This window comes from Parasteatoda tepidariorum, chromosome 3, assembly GCF_043381705.1.
Source record: "Parasteatoda tepidariorum isolate YZ-2023 chromosome 3, CAS_Ptep_4.0, whole genome shotgun sequence".
NCBI lineage: Eukaryota > Metazoa > Arthropoda > Arachnida > Araneae > Theridiidae > Parasteatoda > Parasteatoda tepidariorum.
The window spans coordinates 65,427,330-65,447,536 of NC_092206.1; the positions used below are offsets into that span (position 1 = coordinate 65,427,330).

At 26.7% G+C, this 20,207-nt stretch overlaps 1 protein-coding gene across 9 annotated transcripts in view; it reads right to left on the reverse strand.

The window, feature by feature from the left end:
* LOC107445688 (dual oxidase maturation factor 1) overlaps window positions 1–20,207 on the reverse strand; it is a 153,288-nt gene that overhangs the window by 126,663 nt on the left and 6,418 nt on the right. For 5 of the 9 annotated variants that reach the window (XM_071178768.1, XM_071178765.1, XM_071178761.1 and 2 more), the window contains exon 2: window positions 2,597–2,883. In XM_071178768.1, coding sequence (XP_071034869.1) covers window positions 2,597–2,764 — 168 coding nt within the window. In that variant the 5' untranslated portion in view covers window positions 2,765–2,883. Of the gene's footprint in view, window positions 1–2,596; window positions 2,884–12,678; window positions 12,840–20,207 lie in introns of those variants that run through there. The other 4 variants (XM_071178762.1, XM_071178767.1, XM_071178769.1 and 1 more) reach the window with 2 other exon arrangements.

Sequence of the window (20,207 nt, forward strand, 5' to 3'; positions counted from 1 at the left end):
TGAAACATTTAAGTATAGTCTCCTTCTTTCGAAGTAAAATTAAGTTACTATTATTCATTGTAAAAGTAGTCTCCGATTCTATAGTCTAGGGAGAGACCTAATAAACATTTCTTGACCTTATTTGCCTGCAATGATGAAACGAATAATAGTTATGTTTTATTCATCAAAAGCATTTAGGGTGATTCTATTTTGTATATGCGTGCTACTGGCGAAATTACATAAGTCATCTTCGAGAATTACACCTCTCTGTTCCTTAATGAGACTGTTTCTAATGATTAATGTTGGCAGTTGGGAACTAAAGGGTTCAAATCATTAAATTATGAACGTCAACGCAACTCAATTTAAATGGATTGATCGAAATGTAAGTGTATTAGATCAAGTATAACCTTTTACAAAATATATTATCCCTTAATAGTGATTATTTTTTAAAATACAGTTTATAACACTTATTGACTGTAATAATTGCGATTTTTAAAAAGTCCATTAAACATTTTTTTTCATAAATTTAGTCTCAATTAAGTTAACGAAACTAATATAAAATTATTGGACTGAAAATTAATCCTTTGTAAAGCAGTTTACTATTTATTTACCGTAATAAAAATGAAATAACAAAAATATGCCAAATTTAATTACTTAGATGTAATAATTATAATTACATGTAATTGATTATAATTTATGATAATTATTATTACAAATTTAAGTATGTTTATAAGCAATTGTAATTTAGGATTAAAATTGCAATCAAATGTACTATAAATGCAAGCCGTGGAATGCAGAAGGGTGTGGTTACCTGGGGAAAAAATGAATCGCGGAAAAGAGAGTTACAATGTCTGGAGGGGACAGAAATAAATCTTATTAAATTCTAAGATAAAAGCATTGAAATGATATTTGTATTAAAAAATCCTACATTATTTTGATATAAATATATGATTTTCATCATAAATGTATGATTTTTCTATAAATATATTATTTTTGTGTAAATATTAAAATATTCTTAATTGCAAAAATATTGAAGTTTTAATAACTTAAATCCCCTTAAATCAAAAATCGCTTTTGATTCTTCGTAAAATATTGCAGCTAAACAGAGCGTTTACCTAATGAAACATTTGAATTCCTAATATAAGTAATACTAATAATCTACGAGCAATAACAAATTTTAAGTTTAAATGTGCTAAATCGTTAATTGGAGACCCCCTTCGACTGGATGCATGAGGCTGTTACCCCTTTTGCCACCCTTCTCTCTCTCTGTCTCTGTACTCAAACTGAATACAAGTAATTATCTAATAGTAATAGTAATTAACAATTATCTAATTATTATGACTGGTTGTATTTTTAGATCAATAACAAGGGTTTCTGATATAAAGTAATAATGTTTGCTTTTTATTTTAATTATAAATTAAACGAATTATTTTCAAAAGTTTGATTACAAAATATTTTGTAACTAATCAATTACATTTTTCTCCACTTTGTTAAGTAGTTAATTTCATATTAAGGAAATATGATGTTAAAGTAGTTATATTTCTGAATGGAAAAGGATGTTCCTTATTTGTTAAGTACTAAACTATTAGTTTAGTTCTGAGAAGGAAATTATGTATTTTGTCTACCAAACTTTTTCGCTAAAATCTATAGTTTTTTTGGTAATTTAAAAAAAGATACTTTTGGTAATTGAAGAAAAAAGAAAAAAAAGAGAACTGTAAAAAGAAACTTTTTAATTTCTACGTCTCGCTTTCACCGTTCTTTATTTACTTAACTGTTAATCTAACAGAAAAAAACGTATGTAATGTTTTTGTAAGACCATTACGTGTTTTATTTCAAACATTTCGCTGGGAATCATATATTTGATATTTATTTTTAAAAAAAAAGAAATTTAAACCCTCTCCTTTCAAAGCTATTACTTCCAATGAATTGGGACTTTCAATAAATTATTCTGAACACTTCTCTCATCAACTCAGTCAAATTAAACTTTAAACTTACATTTTACCACCTTTAGAATCCGTCATTTTTTCGAAATTGGTTTAAATTTTAGAACTACATTCCTTTTCAAATCAATGTTTTTGCCTTCTTTATTAAGATTATTATTCCATATTCACATAAATTTTGCCGTAAAATGTTAAGAATATCTCTGCATATATGTAATATTTCTCTGAATACGCATAATTTTTCGATATCCATGAGTAGTCACAATTTAGATATTTTAAATGTTACCTCTGGTAAAATTTCTTTCACAATCCTTTGTACTATTGAAAGGACAGTTCATTTTTCATTTTGTCTTTCATTAAAAATGCCAATTCCATAAGAGAAATGCGAATTTCTGAATATAGTGTTGAGATGGAATCTAGCCAAGGAAGTTAAATGGTTAGAACAGACCTTTTTGTTCAAATATTTTATTAGTAGTGACAGAAATAAAATTATAACTATGATCAGAATCAGATTTGAGGTATAGAAGTAAGGCTCAACAAATCATATTTATTTAATTTTTGTCTTGCTTAAATGACTTAAAGTTAAGCGAAGTAAAAACTTTTGCAATTTTTTCCAGACACTATTGACGTAAAAAAACTTTAAAAAATGTAACATATAAAAAGAAAGGTAGACCCACCTCTTTCCGTATACCGGGAAAGATGAGCAGAAAAGCAATGAAGAGCGTCGAAAACGTGACATAGATGAGAATATTCCGTATATCTTCGACGACAGGAGTTCTGTTCGGGTTGGAATACAAAGTAGGACCACCGTCCACCCTGAAGGCGTCAAACCAACCTTTGAGCATGCTGATTGATTATCAGCCTCACTTTCTCAAAGGTGAGTGAGTCTTAACACAAAACAACTTCCTTGTTCGGCACTTTCTTGAAGGACCGATTTCAGTACCAAACATATGGGGTCATCCTCCTAAAAGTGAAAGTAAAAGACTGTGTCAAAAGAAGGTGAATTTAGTATATAAGCCATTATTAGAAGTATTGTGACATTAAATGATTCAATTAATGAGTATCTGGAGAAGTATTTCATTATCTTTGACCAAATGCTGAAGGGTATGTCTTGTTTTGATGTATGTTTACTAAATACATCATTAACTGAGAGTAGATTTAATAGGTCAAACGGGAATATTTTATGAAGATAGTATGAATATAGATGGTAGTTTTTATCGTGAAAGAATTTCAACATAGATGCAATTAAGTAAAATTATAAGGTAAGATTGCTATTTAAGAGAACATCTAAATAAGAGAAATCTTTGTATGAAATAAAATAATGCAAGATAAATGGGTACATTTTTTTTGTTTTATTTTTACCATTTCTATATCAGCGTTCATAACTTTCTTTTCGAAGTTGCAAAAAAAATAATTTTAATGCCAAACTCTTCCCAAATTGAATATCGCAATGGATATTTCAAATGTTTGGTAACAGCGACTTCTAGTTTCTATGATCTGTTAATTGATATTGCTTTATTTCTTTTCTCCTCAGGATAGTGGTAAAGATAGACAGGTAAATTTTACAACATTAATGCTTTATTTGTAAATGATATGACGAGTTTGTAAATTATAGTAGAATATGAAAGATAATCTTAATAATCAGTTTATTTTAAATTAATTGAATAGATTGCACAAACAAAATCTATAAAACAATGATTTGTGAAATAGTTTCGATTAGTGATTCATTAATAGAAATGAAACTTTTAGTTGAGTGTCTGACGACATTATCTTTGACCAAATGATGAAGAGTATGTCTTGTTTTAATGTATGTTTACTAAATACATCATTAACTGAAATTATATTTAATAGGTCAAAAGAGAATATTTTATGAAGATAGGATGAATATAGATGACAGTCTTTATCAAAAAGGAATTTCAGCATGCTTACAATTAAGTAAAATTATAACGTAAGATTTCTATTTAAGAAAACATCTAAATAACAGAAATCTTTGTATGCAATGAAATAATACAAGATAAATGGGTACATTTTTTATATTTTCTTTTAATCATTTCTATGTCAGTTTTTATAACTTTCTTTTTGAAGTTTTAAAAAAATAATTTTAATGCCGAACTCTTCCCAAATTGAATATCGCAGTGGATATTTTAAATGTTAGGCAACAGCAGATTCCAGTTTCTATGATTAGTTAATTGATATTACTTTATTTTTTGTTTTCCCAAGATAATGGCAATGATAATCAAGTAAATTTTGAAATGTTAGCGTTTTTATTTGTAAATGACATGACAAATATAAATAAGTAGTTTTTGAAATGTAGAAAAATATCAAAAATAATTTTAAGATTATTTTAAATTATTCAAGTTGATTACATAAACAATTTATGATAAACAGTGAGGCAAAAACAGTAATTTATAAAATACTTTCTATGAATGATTCATCAATGAAATGCAACTTTTAGTTGTTTTTAGCACAAAATCTATTATAAAATGTCGCAAATTTTCACTAAATACAAAAATATCTATTAATCATTTAAAAATATTTTAATATGAATTTCGTTACATGATTAAAAACATTTTTATTGGAAATCAAAATTTAGGTATAAAATTTTATAAATAAAAGGAAATTTTTAAATTATTTTTAGAAAATTGTTTTCTTTACCTATTATTCCTATTTTTAAATAAAATTTTGTGTAGATTTGCAATGAACCGATAAAAATCAAAAGACAAAATTGGGAAAAGATAAAATTGAGAAATGATAAGGAAGAAAAGAACAAATTATAATGTATAAATAAGAAATAATAAAATTAAACCATACATTATTATTAAGAATACATAATATAATTCTTACATTATGTATTCTTAATTTGTTATATTATTATTACATTATTCTAACTGTTCATACTTCATTAAGAATATCTAATATGAAAATGAATATCTAATAGAATTAAGAATGCATTCGTTTAAAAATAAATAACAAAAATTATACTAAAATATTTTTATCTAGAATAAGGGTGAATCAAAGTTTAAATTTTTACAATTCTCAGCTCTTCATTCAGGGCATATTTCGCTAATATTTCAAATTTAAGAAAAATCTTTCAATTAGGGTGGAAACAAAATAATTATTTCTATCTGAATATTTGGATAATAAAAGAACAAATGCTCAGATAAATAGTTTATTTCTTACAAACAATAAAGAAAAATTAAATTCGGTTGTATTTTTTACATCTCAGGGTACAATATTTTTCAAACCAATGTATCGAAAATACTGACTTTTGTAATTTCTTATTGATTCTTTTTTAAAAAAATGTAACTGCAATAAAAGCATTTTAAAAAGCTTTAAATTAATCAAATTGTTAAACGTATTGAGATATAGTATTTATATTTAATTAAAAATCATTATAAATTGCTGCATAGTGATAACTAATGATTTTTTATGAAACTTTTCAAGCATCTTAGCATGACAATCTAATATTTTTACTTATTATCCTTTTAATATCATTTAAAGTTTACTTTTTAATTATTTACTGCTTGCTTAACTTTATTTGTTATCTCAAAACCCTCATATTAAATCAAGTCAAGATTAAAATAATTTACAAAGTTTAAAAAGAATAGCTACTACAATTACTATTGTACTCATAAAAAGGTTTAATTACATCTTATAACACGTTTTCTCACTTCTTAAATACTTTGTTTTGTAAACATCCAGTTTCATCATTCTCTTTGTCCGTTGTCTTTAACTGATCTATATTAATTAAAACTCCAATCAGGGATGAATTTTACTAAAACGTCTACTAGTTTTACTTTTATCTGTTGGACTCTGTGCAGGCATTTATCAAAAGAAAAAAAACTTGTCAGAAATAACTTTCCACAACCATTCCAAAGCGAAGCAAGTCGACAATTTCTGTATTATATAGAAAATTTAGCTTAAATACTTTAATAAGGCGTGGGTAATTACGTATATGATATGTTGTAATATGGAATTGAGATTATATCATGCTTTATTTGTCTCAATCTTATTTCATGTAGGTTTTTAACTTATTGTTTTACGTTCTCAACAATTCTAATTAAAAAATAAAGCTAACAGCAGCACTAGGTAACTTTAAGTGAAAGTGCAGGAGAATACTGGATGTCTCAAAAAAGTCTCGGCAAATTATTTTGGGGGGTGTAGGACATGCAAAAAATACGAATTGCACAGCAATTTCTAAACGGAGACGTTAGGAAAAGTGGTTGCACGAGACGAACATCTGATAGGACACGCACGAGAGCGTTTAAAGGGAAGTATTTCAGATCATAAGCTCAAATGGCGTACTAGGTTAGTACTATTCATAATGTTACAACACATGCTCGAAGTATTCATCATGAAGTGTGATGCATACAGGAGAGTCAGACGTAGCATTGATTACCACCCACGTTTAAACACATCGAGAGTTTCTTTGATCGCATCTCAGAAGCAACTCAGATTAGTCTTACTACGACTTTCATAGTATGCGATAGCTTTGAGAGCTTCAAGCAGAGAAAAATCGAGGTGAATAAATCTGGTGAGCTTGAGGACCACCTTGGTTTCCAATCATGGGTTGCTATTGCAACCCTCAATCCTTACGCATGTTGCCTAAAAAATTGTCACCACACTTTTGAGACACTTCGCAAACATATTTCTTTTTAACTTTTACAGCCATCTGAAATTTCTATGCGTTTTAATGTTTATGTTCCAGGCAATTAAATCTTAAATACTACAGACTCAGTAGTATTAGTACTCCTCAGTAATCTACCCATTCACACAAGATCCCATCTCCTAAAGGCTCGGGACAACAACGAGCTAAAACCAAATTGCCTGTGCTCATTGCGATGGCTTCTCAGAGTCTGTTTAATTTTTTATGGAAAAAACTTATAATTACCAATCACCTCTGTTCCTAATCTTCAGTTTTTATTATGATTGATACAAATTGAATGAAAAATTTAGTATGCTTATCATTCAATTTTTGTAATTTTTTTTTTTAAATGTTAAATCTTCGAAATTTAAATTTATACTGCCATGATAAAAAATTTATTATTAATCATTTTTATTACAAATTTAATACTAAAAATCTAAAAACCATTTCTGATAGCAGTAAACGTAATCCTTTTTTTTCTTTTTTTTTTTGCACTAAAGATAGAATTTTTTAATTAATTATTCGCTGGAAAATAAAAATGGAATATTTCTATTTTAACCCATTTAGATATTCTAGGAAATTCCATTTTTTTAGTTACGGTATAATATAGGCATTTACAATAGTTATCTTTATTCATCATAAAAATTAATTTAAATATTAAAATTATTTCTCGTTCTTACATGTTTTAAGAATTTCTTTCATAATACAAATGCACAGCATATGTCTTTAACTTAAAAGTTTAGTTAAGTTCAAGTTCAAAATTGGGATTTTAAAAATAATTAGAGAAATTCAATTTTTAAAGTTCCATACAAGAAATCAGATGAAAGAATACTCAAATCTTACAAATGTGCCAAACAAATGCATCTCAAATGAATCTCAAGTAGTTAATTTACAAAAAATAAAGGGAAAGTTTTATTCCCTACTTTTCACACGTAAAACTTTAATTACACAAAATAAATAAATTAGGAAAATTACCTTTTCAATACCTTATAGTAATTTGTTTACTTCATTCTAAATTTGGTTTTCACGTAATTAAGAGTAGCTTTTCTTAAAATCAGACATAGGGTTCGCAAATTTTCTTCTATTGCAGCATTATAGTAAACAAAACATGCGCTAACATTCTAATTTTTAAATTTTTATTTCGAAAAGAACAAATGGATACTGATAATATTTAATTAGTGTTTTACAATAACAAAGTGTCTTATACCGCCATATATTAATACGATTAGCGTTCTCAGAAGACTACAAAACTTATAGCAAAATTTCTAAAAGAACATTCGAAAATAAACCTCTTCACTAATTTAAATAAAATTCTGCCACAGTATTTCTACGAGGGATTTTTGCTCTCAGAATATTAAATTGGAAAGGTAAGGTGGTAAGTTTTGAAAAATATTCGTATAGAAATTGTACTACCAGTTTTTTAGTTTTATGAAGACGATCAACTTGCATATTATGCGATAGTGTTGCTGTTCGCTAAGTCAAGAATTTGTCTCCAGATCCGAACTGGGACCAAAAAATGGTCAAAAAATTTCTGAAATACCGGTTCATAGCAAGACATATTACTGAAAAAAAGTACAAAATTGTAATACATCCTATTATTTTATCAACCCATTTTTGACCCTAAGTCCATGAACATACTTTTCTGCTCCTTTCTGACATTTTTTCCTAAACACTGTATATTTTTCACTAATTTTATTTTTCGGTTTTTGTCAAGGAATCTATGGACATCCATAAAATATTAGTATTGCAATTAGAATAAACACTTTCTGTTGAGAAATTTTTTTAACTATTTCAGTGTACTTAAAACGGTTATTGACATTTAAAATTTATGAAAATTTATAATTATTCCATTTGAGATTAGTCATATGTTTTATGGTGGATTAAAGTTGCAAGTCGTGTAATCAAAATAAAACAAATTTCTTAAAAAACTAGCGTTCAACTAAATGTTTTGTACATTGATTTGTCCAATGGTGCCCCTTAGCATTAAGCACCATTTTTTTCGCAAATAAAATATTTTTCAGGTGCAAAAGATTTTTTTATGTCTTAATGATTGTAATTTAAACATATTTCAAAGAAAATAATGCCACATTTATAAAATTTCTAAGCCTAAAAAAGGGTTGAACAATTTAATAAGATTGCGTCAATTTTTCACTGCGTAAAATAAACATTTCATAAATATGATTATAATCACTGGTTCTGCTTCCACACCTTACTCCCCAAATAGCATGCCCGGGCAAAGTTTGTTCCTTTACTCGGAATTGCGTTTGCCTCTTGTGGGAATTAAAATTAAGTTAGAGTATACAAAAGGGCATCAAACAATTAAATAATCACCAAGCACAATGATTCTTAGTTTTAAAAAATCGAAAAAAATTTTTCTTTGCAGAAAAATAAAAGAAATAAAACACTAGTCAAATTTCTAATGTTAAGTCGAATGCGAAAATATATGATTCATAAGGTACTCTTTAAGCTATATGTTTGCTTGTAGGACACCTTATTAACCTTTTCCTGAGAATTATTAACTACTGAAAATGAAAAATTATTTTTCAGTTATAATAACAGTTATTTTTGGTCAGGTAAGATAGAAATCAGAGTTTTAAATCACAGGTTATTTGTTCTTCAAACAAAACTGTCTTTCATTAGAATAATTGATAGGTTTCTTCCACATAACGGCATATCTGATTAAAAAACAAATGTCGTGAAAGCTTTGTCCTTGAATTGATTTTTATCAATCATATCTCGTGAAACTGGATAAAAGCCGCGGAAAGAAAAAAAAAAGTTTTTGGTGTATATGATTAGTCTAGCAGATTTTGCAAAGCAGACAGTAATTACTGGAGGTTAATAGGAAATTTTCAGGTGTGCGGTGAAAAATGCAATTTACAATTTTCAAAATTTATGGCTTTCTTTTCTGCATTTTATCTATTAATTACATTTATCGTATTTTCGTAACTAGTAATGACAGTCTGAGAGTTCCATTGTTCTTTGTTCTTATTAGTCAAAATGCAACTTGTAAGCTAAATTTGTAGTTAGAATACTTTAAGTTTTTGTTCTATTCGAACTTTTATTGGAGAGGTATTTTTAAAGTTTAATTCTACCATCAAGAAACAAACGGCTTACTTACATTTACTTATGTTTCTAACTGTTATGGGCAGACGATTAACTTAAACAGGTTGAAGTTTACAATTCTTTAAGAGTACTTTAAAACGTTACAGTACATGTTTAGTAACATGGTTACAGTGAAGGCTGTTGTTAGAAAGTTCGGTCATCTCAGATGAAAACCGCTTTGTTCTTGTTTTTCTAAATAAACAGTAATAGCTACTAAAAGCTCAAGATTTATGGATTTTTAGCAACTCTAATTTAAAAATTGTTTTTACCCTATCTTACTAAAAATGCATTACTCTTACGGAACTGAGTAGTTACTTTTGTTTAACTGTGTAGTATTTGTAAGTTTAATATTAAAATGAATGAGAATGATAGAATAGTAAATAGAATAGCAAAGAATGAAGAATTATAAAATAAAAGAGTCAAACATAGGAAATATTTAATAATAAAATTTTCTTAGATTTTTTGAAATATGTTTGAACAACCAAAAGTTTGTTTTGCTTATAGAAGCCATTTTAAAAAAATGAGTAAAAACACATCCCTTGATGATGGTACTCAATCTATAATTGAAGATAAAAAGAAAATGCAGAAGAAAAATAAATTTAAAAAACTTAACTAAAAAATTAATCTTAAAGCATAATTCCTAAAATAAACTTGGGATATTAATAATATTTCAATTCTATTTTATAAAAAATCACCCATAATTTATGTTAGCAGGTTCCTTGGTCAGTTGTTTTTGGTCAGCAAAAATCTACATTTCCTGTACAGAAAACCTATTTCATATTTTTCTTTAATATTTTAAACCTATAACCAATAGGATGATACGAAAAAAAATTTATGTGTTAGCATTATTGTTTTGTGTAGAGGGTAAAAACGTAAACTATGAAATCCTTTTTATCGGCAGCAAAGCATGTACAAATGATTGAAAAATAGCTGAAAATATTTATGATTGACAACTTTTCGATGGTCAACTCAAATTTGCCACGTTTTAAAATGTTTACATTTTTTAATTTTAAATTTAATTATATACAGATAGATTATATCTCTCTTATAGAATGTAGATATACATTATGGATTATATATCTCTTAGAGATGTAGAATGAACAATCAGAACGGGTGACAAAACGGTTTTTTAACTAAGCTTCTTTTTCCAGCTTATAAATTTCTAGACAAAAACCTAACTTCTTATATAAAAAACCAAAGTAACTCGCAATGTTAACTAAATGGTATGTTAAAATTTCAAATGTTTTTGAAATAACTTGAAAAAGAATTTTTCTTAAGTTGTTTTCTATTATATCTTAATGATTTTACTTCTTCCTTGATAAGGAATCATAAAATTGCTTAGCAAAAATTAACTTTCAAAATTTAAATATTCTTAGTCCTTCGAATAGTTGGCATGGTTAGTGTTTTTTGCAAACAGGCAACTTTTATTTAATTTTTTACATCCGTTAAAATAAATTTTTTTCTGGTTTCTGAATAAATTCATATGGGACATGTGTACGCTGTAAAAAAGCCGAATTAATGCACATTTTTACTGATGGTTATTATAAACTTTGCTATTACCATATTAAATATACCATATTTAGTTACATTTTAACTAGTTTAAACAAGAATAAATTAAAAACTATAAATTATAACAAGTTAATATACTGTTCAATGTGCTATTTTTATAAATACAGACTTGTTTCTTTGAAACATATTTAGCCTATTGTATACCTTTTTGATACAACTTGAAGACTTATTTCAAAACAACAAGTTTTAAACATCGAATAACATTAAAACAATTAGCAGGTTTTTTAACAGAGTTCAAAGATGACCCACGCGGTTGGTTTTAACAATTAATATTACAAAGTATGTTATTTTTTGAATGCTCTGTTTTCATTTTTATCGTGACTACTATGCTTAAAGATTATTATGAACTGACCATATTTTTACAAAAGATTGAAAAAGTACAGCTTTTTCGTACTTCACAAAAATATATATGTAGTAAGAAATTAAAAAAAGTCATTGTCAAATTTAACCTTTTTTTCTTAATTCTAAACATATGTAGGTATGTTAAAATCTTGATATCATGAAAATAATGAACATATAATTCATTCGGTACAAAAACAAAACATGTTTTTATTTATACCATTTTTTTTTCATTTGAAGAAACTTAAATACTTCTTTAAACAACTTTCTTTATATTAAGTTAAATCCTAGTACTATATCAGGGTATAAAAATTTTAGAGTTATCTTTATAAAGCTGAACAAATATCAAAAGCAGTGGAAAATTATATGAGTGGTTTAACAATTTTAAAGTAGATCAATATTAACTTTTTAATTACATAAAGAGAGAAAATTCAAAAGACGAATAAAAAATAAATTATCAACTAAGAATCAAAAATAAATTTAAAAGGAAAGGAAAAAAAACCTATTTTTAGAAGCGATTATAGAAACATCATCTGTCGTTTCTTGAAAAACCCTTATGTATAAATAGATGGGTTAAAAAAATAATATTTTATATTTGATTAACTTTGATACAAAAACTCCAATTTAAAACCTGAAATCCTAATACTGCAATATTACAGGTGTTTCGTCCACTAAAATATTTAAAAAATTAATAAACTACTATTTTAGAGAATTATGCAAATTATTTATTAAGAATAAAAAATAAAAAGGAAAGAATACGATATTAGTTATATCACTTGCCAATCTATAGGGAAAAAAAATTATAAGGAAATAGATGAATTTAAAAAAAAAATTATTTTACAATTGTATAGCTTTGATAAAAATCAAATTTAGAACCGGAAATCGTAGTACTGCAATATTATAGGTAATACGTTCATTAAAATATTAAAAAAAAATTATTATTAATTCTATAAATGTAAAGTTTACTAACTTTTAAAATATTAATCGATAAAAAAAGAAATGGAAATCATAAAATTCAACAGTTTTAAATATCACAAAATAGAAAAGCTGACAATTCTCTCACTAACAAAATCTTAACCAAATTTTAAAATAATTTACACATACCTTTTTTTTGAGAAAAAGAAATCCTATATGATAAGAGATGGATAATATCTTTTAAGGGAATCCCCCAAACTTCAAGCGGCGTGCAAAGATCTATTAACCACTTCTCTTAGCGAGAGACTCAACAACCAAACTGTGCTCACCGGGGCATGGAAAGTGGTCTGCTACAAGAAACGTCAACAGGTGAAAGTGAAGTCAAGAAATTGAAAAGAAAACAAAAAGAAAAAAAATTGAAAAAAGGGGGAATGCAAGATTCGAAATCACGTGGTCGGCAGTGGCCCACTTCCGAATAGGCGTGCGTGAGCAGTATTAGGGAAATAGGGTCAAGGGCTCCAGAAGCCTATACTCGGCGTTAAATGACCCCTGACGACAGTCTAGCCTTGTCGAACCTTTTAGTTAAACTCTTCATCGCGATTTCAGGTAGTTTGCAATGGACAATTTTGATGAAGAAGGCCATTTGGCTCTTCAGTTGATTAAATAGCTGTTTGGCTCGTTGTGGCATCGGGTAATCCATGGTTGCGAAAGCTGGACCTGAGAGTTCGAAGACCCTACCTTGACCAGATGAAAAGAACTGGATTTATACAGAAAAAGAAGAGTTATCGATCATAATCTTAGAAATAAAGTTGAAATGAAATATGTGTATAATAATGAAGAGTGAAAAATTTCCATACAACAAAACAAACAAAAAAATTAGCAATTGTTTTTGCACATTTATAATAATTCTTATACACACCCATTTCCAGAATTTGATTTTTAATTATTTAATTTACTTTAAAGCTATCAATGAAAATCCTTAAGGAATAGTAGAATTGAGGCAATAATGGTCATTTTCGAATCATTGCAGTTTTTAGACTAATACAGAAAACAAGAGAGCTTTTTGAGTAGAGTATAAAGAAAAATTAACATTTATAAAGGAAACTTTCCCACATTTGCATCAGACGCAGAAGGAAAACACAAAGTTTACTAACTAATGCTACAGATATGGGCTACGCATACTTAAAAATAAATAACAAACGATCAAACATACATCAATGCATGAACCATTTTTTCCAAACTCAATATGCCCATAATCTGCATAAAAGTATAGCACGATTTTTCATCCCTCATACTCACACTAAATAATAATATAATGAAATAGATTATTAACGCTTTTAATATTTTTTCCTAATCAAAATCAATACATATATAAACTTAACAGAATCCAATATTAAGTAATGATTGGAAATACTGACGGCCCTTTAAATAAATTAAATGAAAATAAATTATTGATTTTTGAAAGAAAATGCTTCGTATAATACTTTTGAAGGAAGAAAGTCTAGTGGTTAAATGTTATAGCATATTTTTTATCAACTAGCCTGTCCTGTTCAAGTAGTATGTAGATCTTTCAGGGTTATGCAAATCTTTTTTCGATTGTTTAACAAAGAATTGTGTTACCTAATTCGTAATTAAGTCTGATTAATGAATCGTACTCATATAAATGTGTGACTAATTGATAAGCAAAATCTTCCGGACACGAAAAATTCCAGAAAATATAACTCAAAATAGAAAAATTCGCAGTTGCATTGAATGTTAAATGACGCACAATCCAAAGATTCGAATACGGGTATGATGCTCCAAGCGCAAGATAGTACCTACTCAAAATATCAAAAACTATTCAAAACATTACGTTTAACAAAAAACGTATAGTGATTTGATAAAGCTAAATGGATTGGAAGACAGAAAGTAAGTACAAGATATGAAGTAGATACACCAGAACAACTCGGTTCGAGAAACCTCTGTTAGATTTGCTTGTTAATCTCACTTTAGAGCTACACTTGACTTTTGGAAAGGATTTGGAATTCCCCTATTATGATGATCCAGATGCTGGTACATGCGTATACTACACTACCACAATATGGACCTGATGTAAATCCAAGAGCATATGGTGGTAATAATCAACCGTCTTCCGTACTATGTATAAACTTTTCTTGCTCCGAAGCTGCTGAACACATGGGAAATCCAAACCACTACTATCACACGACTGAAAAAAGTGCTGTCCGATCAGATACCTAATCTTTGTCACGAGAAATCGAACCTTAGGCCAATCCATAGTAGGCATCCATCTAAACCTACCACATGCTAGGTCGCCCGAGAAGCCATGGATTTAAAAATTCAGGGTACCTGCAGCGAATTGCTGAAAGCGATTTATTCCGTTCTCATTGTTTGGAACCAATGGGCTGAAATGGGTTATAGTTAGGTTTTTTGGTTAGAACACAAACTAAAAAACAGGGATAAGTTATATTTATGATAAATTTTTAATAAATAATTTGAAATAGACGTTTCTAAAATATTCCAGTTGCATGCAATTTAATACTTGATATAAAAAAGCATGATCTAGGGAAATTTTAACAGTCAGCTTATTTAAAAATTTCTACTCAATTTAAAATAAATTGTATTTTCTGCATATTTAATGAGGATAAAATGCACAAAATTATCTTTTGAATACGATGTAAGTTTTGTGCAATGTTTGTGCAATAATTGCACCCAGCTGTAAATTTGATTTCTGAAGGTAATTTCATCTAAAAGATGCATATTAGTTCATTTATTGAAAAATATAAATGCCTTGAAATCTTCTCAGAATTATTTTTTTAGGTAAATAATACGCGATAAGAATTTCTTTAAAAAAATCCCCTGTTTTATAAATATAGTTAACAGCTATAAAATTTAAAAAATCTATAAGGATCATTTAATTTTTTTAATTAAACTTAAAGTTATTTCCTTCACAGGCAAACCTTAATTACATCTTATACATTGTTTAATTTCACAAATTATCATAAGTGTGCATAAACTTTAATTATTGATAAATAAATTTAATGGAGCAGTAAATTACTTGTATGTTCTACTTACGGTATTTATTCTGACATTTTCACTGCTCGTTTTCAGTTAATAACTCTTTCGCTAAGCATGTTATAAACCCTATAGGACTTGAAATTAACTGACTAATATTAATAGCCATTAACGTAATTAATGGTAGATAAAGCTAAATTATAATTACCGACAAAATAATTAGTAATTCAGCTAAGGAATTAAGACAATTGTTTTTCCAATGTATACCGAATTTCAAATCTTATTAGTCTTTAATTAGCAAAGCATAAAAGAATGCATTTAACAGCTATCATACAAAATAGAATTAATATAACATACATAGTTAAACACAAGTTTAACTTTTTCTGCACTTCCGCCATTTTTATTATTTTTTCGAAATTTTAAAAAAAATACATGAAATGGTAGATTTTTTTAAATTCTAATTTCCAAAATTGACTATATTTTTATAAATTTTTTAGAACTTCTTTAAGTAGTAGCACATATAAATTATTTTTATTTCACTTTTGATCAAAAAACCTGTTACTGACGTCATTGTTCAATTGACTGACTTTAACTGATTATAAAAACGATTTTTGACAAATTTAAAATATTAATCAACAATATTACTTTTAATAAAATGTGAAATATATATTTTATTGAATTTGTCAAATCGATGAAATAATTAAAAACTAAAATTTCAGCATCAAAACTCTTAATTTACAACTAATTGTAATGTTATTCAAAACAAATATCTAATAATAAGTATTAACACAACACAAATAAAAAAATATTTTTAGCCGTTAAATAATGAACAATTTATTTTAGGAATATTTTAGATCATTATTTTCATTTTTTATATAGTTAATCGATTTAGTAAATGGATTAATAAATTATAATAAGCATAGAAAAAAAGTGCCTTACTTTTGTATAAAAAAGAATTTTACTTTTCGTAATTGCAGAAAGCTCAGTCTAAATTAATACATTTGAATAAAAAATATAACTATTAAAAAATATTTTTCAATTTTTGAAATATTTTAGCATTAAAAAAGGTATATTTAAATAGATCAAAAACTTTTAACAAAACTAAAAAATTTTCTTGGAATAATTCAAGGAAATATAAATTTATTAAACTTTCAAAAATAGAAATTTTAAATTCTAAAAAAAAACAATTATTGTAATTGTTTAAAAACTAAAGGCTTCCTTTCGTTTATGTTTAATTTTGATTCAGTTGTATTTGCTTGCTTTTTATATTCAATTATTTACATCCTGTAATTATTTACTTCCAAATAGTTTTCTCAGATTGGCATTAAAAATGCATCATTCTATATTTTTTTTACTCCACATCATAATTTAATCAGTTGATTAAATTATTTTGCAGCCAATTTCAAAATTTTAGGTATGGGATTTTCAAATTTCAAAAAGGTATGAAGAATATTTAATATAATAAATCAAGAAAACAACTGTGTGTCAGGCATCATAAAAGAGAAGATTAGAATTATATAACTCTAATAAAAAAAAATTTCATGAATCACCTAATAATAATTGGAATAACCTTCGAGCTAGCGCTCATACTATCAATTTCCAGTTTCAATTTTTCCCTCTGACTTGCAGTCATAAATTAAGCTTTTGCCGATTTGAGTATGCATAGATGATTCTTCAGTACATATCATAATGGAATTTTACAAAACCAAGGTTATAGAAGATGTAACACTTCGATTTCGACATGTTACTTTTTTATTTTTGATATTTCTACCTTAAAATTGGATTTAATGAATTTACGCTTCATAATTAACTGAAATATGTATTTCGGAAACATAAAATAAATTTATCTTCATAAATTATAGAGAGAGAAAAATTTTTTGTCTATCAGACGAATCATAATTTATACTCCCTTTCCTTATAGATTTTTGCCTTTTTTTTTTCTTCTCTTAAATTTGAATACTTTTAAACGCTTTCCAAATTTATTGGTGGCTGTAGGCTTCCCTTTAATGCGATTACAAAATTTAAGTTCAAGTGTAGGGTACCGAAATAAATTTTTATCATTGATTCGTTGATTGATTTAATGAGTAGAGAAGCAAACTTATTGGTTGATTGATTGAGAACCGAAAGAAGTTGTTCTTACCATATAGATGCCAAAAAGTTTTCTTTTATTATCTTAGATACAATGTTGAACTTAATAAAAACAGAAATAAGTTTTAAAGCAACGTTTTTACTATATATTGATTGATGAATACAGCCAAAAGTGGTAATGCTGCGCTAAAACTGATCATCATTATACTTTATAAGTAACAATGTCTAAGTATAACAGGGAAAAGAAAGTGGAAAACTATACCTCTGTATTGTGGAATCTGCATTTATATAACAAAACTAGAATATCTAGGCACTCATTTTCACAATAGAGCACGAGACCACAAAACTACCTTAGAAAAAGGTCGTTTTTGACAATAAAATAACTTTCGGTTAACAATGTAAAAATAGCCTTAAAGGTTAGCAAAAATTATATTTTAAATTTAACATAAATTAATTTTGAACATTTATTTTTCGTTAAGTATCAATTAATCTTTCATTAACTATTATTTCAATTTGGTGCACATGAAAACATAGATTTTTAATTCAATTCGATTCGATTTGAAATTTTGCTTAAAAATAGCTTTTCTGAAATTTTAATTAAGAAAATGTTAACTAAATTTTAGCAGTAATTTGCAATCTGCAAATATTTCGGAACATAACTGAAAGATCTAGTGCAATACAGCAATAAATCTCATTTTTTCTTATGGCAAAATTTTTACACCAAGCTATTCTTATTATTTGCTTCCAGAGAAATACTTGACAAACAAGATAAGTACCAGAACTATCATTAGATAGCAATTCAATGCATTGAAACAACTTATTACCAACATAAAAACTGTGATGTGCTTCCAAAAAAATTGAAATTTTTAAAATGATTAAATTATTATCATCCAACACTTTTTTTAACACTTTAATTTTATGAAGTCTTAGACAAAAACAATGTTCAGAAATAAATGAAAGAGAACAATTTCAACGGCTTACTTAAATTTTTTTATCTAGTTCAATATAATTTTTAAATTACATTTTTCTAATTTTATAAACTAGAAATTATTTGTTAATAGAGAGCATAAAATGTCAAAACTATGATGGTTAAAAAATATTCTCAATTACTTAATTTAAAATAATATACTTACAGAGACGATTTTTGTTTCCTGTTCAATTATATTACAACTCATAAAATGGTTTTTCTCTACTTTTCTTGAAGTGCGTTTAAGATGTTTTATCTACTTTTAACTAGATATAGTTTTTCACAACATTAATGCATCTCATTTTATCAATATGAATTTATTATTCCACCATTTGTAAAATCTACATACTATTGTTTAATAGAAACTTGAAAAATGGGAGGAAATGTGATAACAAACCCTATTACGGAAAAAAATATTATTCATGATTTTATTTTAAAAAGTTAAAATATCAAGCTAATAAAAAAAAACATAAAGCACAATATAATTCGTAGAGATGTCTTCATTGTCTAAAGCTAAAAATAACCCGATTTATTTCAAATATCATTTTATCAAATATTACTTCTACTTTTAAATGAAACAAAAATCGTTTGCTTTTAAAATGAAATAAAGATATAAAATTTAATTTCCGTTATTATTGCTTTCTCCGAAACAAACATTTCTTAAAAAGAATATTAAGCAATAATTCTAGTTTTCTGGAATTATTGTTTAAAATTGCTTTTAGTTTTGCTTATTTCACAACACTATTTGAGATTTGTCAATAGACTTCATCAATAAAAAGTAATATTTTAAACAAAAAAAAAGCAAATGGAAAAACTGTTTTAAATAGCAATGTTAGAAAAAGATAAACAATTTAAAAGATTTTATCTACTAAAAGTGGATAGAAAATATTTGCAAACAAATTTGCATAAGTGAAAACGATAACAACTTTTAGTTCACACTTTTATAATTGTGAAGAGAAAACGATTTTCATGTTATTAAATGGGCAAATAAAATAAATACTTTGTAAAAAAATATTTAAATCATTACTGAATAATGAAACTTGAAATAAAATACTAATCGATACATTTTAAAATTGGGTTTTGAACCTTATCATTCGAAATTAAAACAATTTTTTTAATAATTTATTACAATAATAAAACTCATTCTTGTTACAAGTGAGAGAAAAAATCTTATCACATATTGTTTCAAGGAAATATTTTAATCAAGTAATTTTTTAAACACGGGAATTTTAAACATATTTATTATTTATATTTTTTTTATTTTCTAGGTTTATTACGCAGCACCAGCAACTTGACAATGATTACAAAACAGATAAAAAAAATCCTATATATAACTTCTCTTGCAACGACTGACATCCACAGCACAATAAACAAACTTAGTACCGTGGTTAGAGTGGGTTTACAGTAAGTGCTCATGGCAACGTTTCGACGTATTGCGTCTTCTGCGCAAGCGCGGAACGTAGATTTCTAAAAATCATGTTAAGAGCGCTTTTGCAATTAATGCATTGGTACTCACTGCAAACCCACCATTACATCGATAATTTAAACGTTTTAGAACATGAACTTAATTCCAAATGAGTTTTTTAAAGAGTAATACTTAGGTTTGTACTATATCTTGTCACATAATTAAAAGATTCGAAATATTAAATCT